Source organism: Natrix helvetica, assembly GCF_964273705.1.
Source record: "Natrix helvetica genome assembly, chromosome: Z".
Taxonomy (NCBI): Eukaryota; Metazoa; Chordata; class Lepidosauria; order Squamata; family Natricidae; genus Natrix; species Natrix helvetica.
The window spans coordinates 63,497,914-63,503,913 of NC_138554.1; the positions used below are offsets into that span (position 1 = coordinate 63,497,914).

At 36.4% G+C, this 6,000-nt stretch overlaps 1 protein-coding gene across 4 annotated transcripts in view; it reads left to right on the forward strand.

Moving 5' to 3' along the window:
* The window catches only part of DDC (dopa decarboxylase), a 111,503-nt gene extending 109,363 nt beyond the window's left edge, over positions 1-2,140 (forward strand). For all 4 annotated transcript variants that reach the window (XM_081931898.1, XM_081931900.1, XM_081931899.1 and 1 more), the window contains one exon: positions 210-2,140. In XM_081931898.1, coding sequence (XP_081788024.1) covers positions 210-419 — 210 coding nt within the window. In that variant the 3' untranslated portion in view covers positions 420-2,140. The remainder of the gene's footprint in view (positions 1-209) is intronic.
* The last annotated feature ends 3,860 nt before the right edge of the window (positions 2,141-6,000 follow it).

Genomic DNA, 6,000 nt, shown 5'->3' on the forward strand with positions numbered 1-6,000 from the left:
TGTTGGCTGAAATAAACTGGACCTAATGGTATTCTTAGTACATCAATATATATTGCTTGAAAAGCAGTCAACATAAATATGAACAATGGTGTTCTTTTTTTATAAATTGTAACAGGTCCACAAGGGCTTAAATGTATCTCTGACACAACTTCAAGAATGGCATGTATTAACATGAATAACTATTATTCCATATGTAATCATTATTCTAGGGCAGCAATGAACTTAATGAAGTGCTTCTTAAAAACATAAATGATGCTAGGAAGATTCATCTTGTTCCATGTCATCTGAGAGGAAAATTTGTGCTGCGTTTTGCAATTTGTGCCCGCACAGTGGAATCTTCCCATATCCAGTTTGCCTGGAAGCACATCACAACAATGGCAAGTGTACTTCTGAAAACACAAAAACAGAGTACTGAATAAAAGACAAAAGGCTGGATTCAATTCCAAACGTAAAGGATAACATAAATTCTGTCTTGTCTGATACTTGTCTGTCACTACCAGGAACATGCAGTGCTGTAATTAGATTGAGCGAGTTTATAGATAAAAGCATAATACTGATAATCTTCATTTAATAATCACTTGTTCAGTGACCACTTGAATTTGTGATAGCATGCACTGAATGGTAGTTATGTGTGATCCTTATTTTTATGCCTGTCACAGTATCTTGTGCTCATGTGATTGCTGTTTGCAATCTTATTTGCCTGCTTCTGACAATCAAAGTCCATTGAGAAGTCGGCAGGATGTTGCAAATGGTGACACATGACATCCTTGTTTAACAATCTGTAGTTATTTTCATAGCAACCAGAGCATCAGAAATGATGTTGCTAAGTGGCATGGTTATGTGACATCAAGCTTTATGACAATGCTGCTTAATAACAAATTCTGGTTCCAATTATTGTTGTTAAGGGAGGGTTACCAATAATAGCTATTGGTGTTCAGAGGCCAAACGCCAAAAACCTTATCATTGTCCCAATATGTACGAACCTGACTGTAAGCCCTGACAATTATGATCTTCTTCTGTTTGGCCCCAACATCTTCTAGGTCATGGCTATTGGCAGAATATAAAAGTGAATCAATCTGCCTGCCATAATCTGTCTTTTTGTGCCAGTGATGATGCCTTGTAGCAGATGATACCAAATCATAAAGATCAGAACTATCAGATAAATGTTTGCTCTGCTAGAAGACTCTGTTGTCACTGCTTGCAGTGTAGCAAACTAAAAAATGATATTTGGAGGGACGGTAGACAGCGCCATGGCTTCTTTTCTGATAACATTCACATTACCTCTGGCATTGCAATTTTCATCTCAGCCTTTCAATATTTTCATTTGCAAGTTTTTCCTTTCTAGCATTCCTTTTTTTCATTTTGATAAAGAAAAGAGGTTTTTTGAGAAAAAAACTGAGTTTTATTGCTACCTCTTCTTAACTTTAGTTATTTAAACAAATAGGCTTTTAATGAACTGAAATTATTTGAAGATCATTTTTTAAACTTAAGAATCTGTTGGTGAAACAAATGATAATTGGGGTAAAACTATGTAATCTTGCCCAACCATGCTTTCTCTTGTTATAGGTTTGCAAGTATAGAGAATTATTGATGATAATTAATAATAATAATAATAATAATAATAATAATAATAATAATAATAATAATAATAATAATAATAATAATAATAATAATAATAATAATAATAATAATAATAATAATAATAATAATAATTGACGAATATATCGATAACTCACCCAGTCACCTCAAACTGGCCTATAAGAATAATAAATAAATAAACTCAAATCTAGCCCCATGATTCTAAATGAATTATAATACTGTTGCAAGTTAATGTTTCTGTGTAATTTTGTTGAAGTAATTGTGCCTTGCATTATATCCATTATGTGACAGATCCTGATTTACAATTTCTACTGTTATATAATCAAATGTACTAGAATGTATTTTTTTCCGTATAAATGCTTATTTATTTATGCCTCTAGAATGTTTCTCCTGAATGGGATCTTAGGGCTTTCTTGATCCTCTAAAGCAATGGTGTGAAACTCAAATACAATATTAACTTAGAAAACCACCACATGTGTCTATTTCTTTTTTTATTAATACATCAACACATTGTAATCAGATATGAATTAAATATTACTAATACACAAAAATGCATTATTATGAATTTGACTATTTGTTTTCAATATTTATGGCTATATATATTTCCTCATCACCTCACTGAGCTTCCTCCTGGACTATTACCAAATTATTGCACAAATCATCTCCTCACTTCTTATTATTCCCACTTACTATCAACTTGCTCTTATTTCATGTACAAAAAAGATTCTTTTTTGAAGCTTTCCCAAACCAGGTACTATATATATATATATATGCTGGTTTTGTTGTATTCGGGTCTTTTCCCATGTAAGGTTGAGATTGTCTTTGCAACGTTTCGGCAGGATCACACCTGCCATCTTCAAGCTGTGGGCTTAAAATGATCAGAAAAATCATTTAAAAAATCATTTTAACAAAACCAGCATACCTACACCCGTGAAAATCTACGAAAATATATATATATATATATACATACATACATACATACATACATACATACATACATACCTTCGGCTCATCACAGAAGACCATGCAGGCAGAAAACCATATTTTTATTTTTAATAGAAGTGGCTAAGACTCCTGCCTACGATATAATACAGCCCGATATAATATATATATATATATACACCCATGTTCTTGCATAGTACACACACACACACACACCATTGACCCAAGGTCATCTAACGAGCTTCATGCCCTGGGAAGGATTAGAACTCACCATCTCTTGGTGTCTAATCTGACAAATTAACCACAATACAGTATTACAGAAAACTGGGTCCATATATAGGAGTTTAACAGATTGTAATACAATCAATCCTTTTTTGTTTTGGAATGTGATAGTGTAATGAAAGATTTTTTTAAAAAAAGTAAAAGCATACCAAAAGAATTTGAATCTTAAACAGGTAGGTAGGTAGGTAGGTAGGTAGGTAGGTAGGTAGGTAGATAAAGGGAGAGAGAGAGAAATAGAGAGAGAGAGAGAGAGAGAGAGAGAGAGAGAGAGAGAGAAATACAGTAGGTAGGTAGGGGGAGAGAGTGTGTGTGTAGGTAGGTAAGCAGAGGGATAGAGAGAGAGAAATAAAAAAGAGAGAAATACAGTAGAGAGGTAGAGAGGGAGAGAGAGTAGGTAGGTGGAAAGAGAGAGAAATAGAGAGAGAGGGAGAGAAATAAGTAGATAGGTAGGGAGAGAGAGAGTAGGTAGTTTGGTAGGTAGAGGGATAGAGAGAGAGAAATAGAGAGAGAGAGAGAGAGAGAGAGAGAGAGAGAGAGAGAGAGAGAGAGAGAGAAATACAGTAGATAGGTAGGGAGAGAAAGAGAGAGAGAGAGTAGGTAGGTAAGTAGGTAGATAGAGGGGGGAAGAGAGAGAAATACAGTAGATAGGTAGGAAGAGAGAGTAGTGAGGGAGGGAGAGGAAGAGAGAGAGAGAGAGAGAGAGAGAGAGAGAGAGAGAGAGAGAGAGAGAGAGAAATACAGTAGGTAGGTAGGGAGAGAGAATAGGTAGATAGGTAGATGTTTCCAGGTGCATTTATCCATGTGCTGAAGAAGGAAATTGCTGCCTATCTGCAACACCTAAGACTTTGTTTCTGCTGGTACAGCACTTGATCAATTTATTTCTCATCAATCAGTTAAAGAGCTTTCTAAAAAGCACTCTGCAAACCTCCCCTTCGTTTTTCGCGAAAACGGACCCGTTTTTTTTTAAAAAGGCATGAATAACCTTGGGCAGGCTTGCAGTGTGCTCCTGGGGGGGCCAAAATGAGCAAAAAAAAATTTTTATCAAAGAAATTGCATGCATAGCCTTCTGGAGACTTATAGAATGCTGCTGGAGGCTGGGGGTGAGAAAACGGCCCATTTCTTTGCTCATTTCTGCCCTCCCCAGCCCCCAGGAGCTCTCTGAAAGCCTCCATAAGGCTATGCACAGCCATTTTGGTGAAGGGGCGGGGCTTCTGGAGCAAAAAATGCTGTATTCAGTGTAGAAGACACACCCAGATTTTCAGCCTCTTTTTTGAGGAAAGAATATACTCCGAAAAATATGGTACCTGAAAATGGCCCCATATAAAAACCGAAGTCTGAATCATCTTGGACCAGTAGAGGATCCTGAAGTTGAGGAGGAGTCATTACTTTCATCGGGATATTCCATGGGGACTCCAGCACAAATCAGGGGCTGGGCAGGGGACCCTTGCCAATTTCAATGACACAGAGCTAGATTCAGCACGATTTAACATCTCTTTGCCCAACACCTCTGAAGAAACCTCTCATAAGGCAAGCATTGTTAAATGGTGAGAAAGTCATCCACTTTGAAGAAGACCCCAAGAATTGATGCAGGACATACATGAGTCAAGTCATCTCTTGGAGGAAGCCATAATGGCTGCTGATGACCTCTGAGCCAAATATAATAACTTCACAGCTTCTTCTTGTCAAAACCTTATCTCTTGATGGGCCTCAAATGATTGCATTTCCTTTCCCTTCTAACTTGGAATATCATTGATTGGTCAATGATATCCCATGAAAAGATCAACTTTATTTTGTACTATATATCACAATTTGATGTCCTCTTCCTACAGGAAACCTCTCTTCAGAGGTAGAGTTAGATGGGCTATTGGATTAACTCTATCCTAGCAGCCCTGAGCAAGGCGGGTGGGACATCTAAAAGTGGTATACTGACCCTAATTAGCACAACTCTGCAATTTAAATACGTCTCACTGCCTTCTTTACAGTCATGGGTTGTGGCTACTTTATCTGATTCAAACAGGTGGAGATTTTACTTTTAAATATTTATATTCCTCCTCTTAATAAGAATAATCTGGTCAACAATATTTGAGACAACATAGACATTTTTATCATATAAATTTTATATGCTTAGACAAATATCCTACAACTGCAATAATTATAGATGGGGATTTAAATGCTAGCATGGGAGCAAATAATCATATACTATTTAACCAATTTAAGATCCATTATGAGAACATACTAGAGGAATCCCTATATTCTAGATAATTTGAAAACCTAAAAGCTAACAGGGCATGTTTATATGCAAGGCAGACAATTGCACGTCTGAACCCATGTATCCTTATCGGTTCCATAAGTGGGAGTCACCCAGCAGAATGTATCTATTGGGGCACAGGAAGAAAATCTACAATTGATTGCTGGATAGTATCACGTGACCTTCTGAATTTTGTACAGAAGATGGAGATAGATTGATGACTGGAAAGTGACCCTTATCCAGTAATTCTAATTCTGACAACCTACTGGAATTTTCTAAGAGCTAACTCAATCTATCCACCAAGACTTGATAACTATAATATCCAGGTGAGAATAAAATGGACTGAGAAAAATGCAATTGAATTCACCAAATGCATGCAAGCCTCAGAAGCTCTAGAATTGTTATTCACATCTCCTAGAAAGTAAATTTCAAAGATCAAATCTAGATGGATTTAAAAACCTTAATTGCCAATCTAAAATCAGTTCTCACCAATGGAACACTGAAAGCAGGTCATAAAGAATGGAAAAGGTTTGATTGGGATTGTGTACAATTAAAGAGTAGCTAAGCGAATATGTACATGTGACAATGGGGCAACTGAAGATATCTCACATGTCCTATGGCAAGTTCTACAGTGACATCAGATCAATGTATCTTTTCCCTCTATCAGACAGATTTCTAGGGAAATCAGATGATTTCTATATGAACCATCTCCTCCAGGATTCAAATCTAGCCACCACTTGTGTAGTCAGAAAATTTTGGGTTGCTGGAATGATAATAAGGAAAAAACATCTAAGGAACTAAAGAGCCTTATTCATATTACTACTTTGTTTAGTTGCTGTCCAATAATTTTTAGATAATGTATTCATTTTAATGTTTAACCTTTGTGCTGGTCTATGGCCGTAATAAAGATTGTTTCTGGTTCTGGGGCA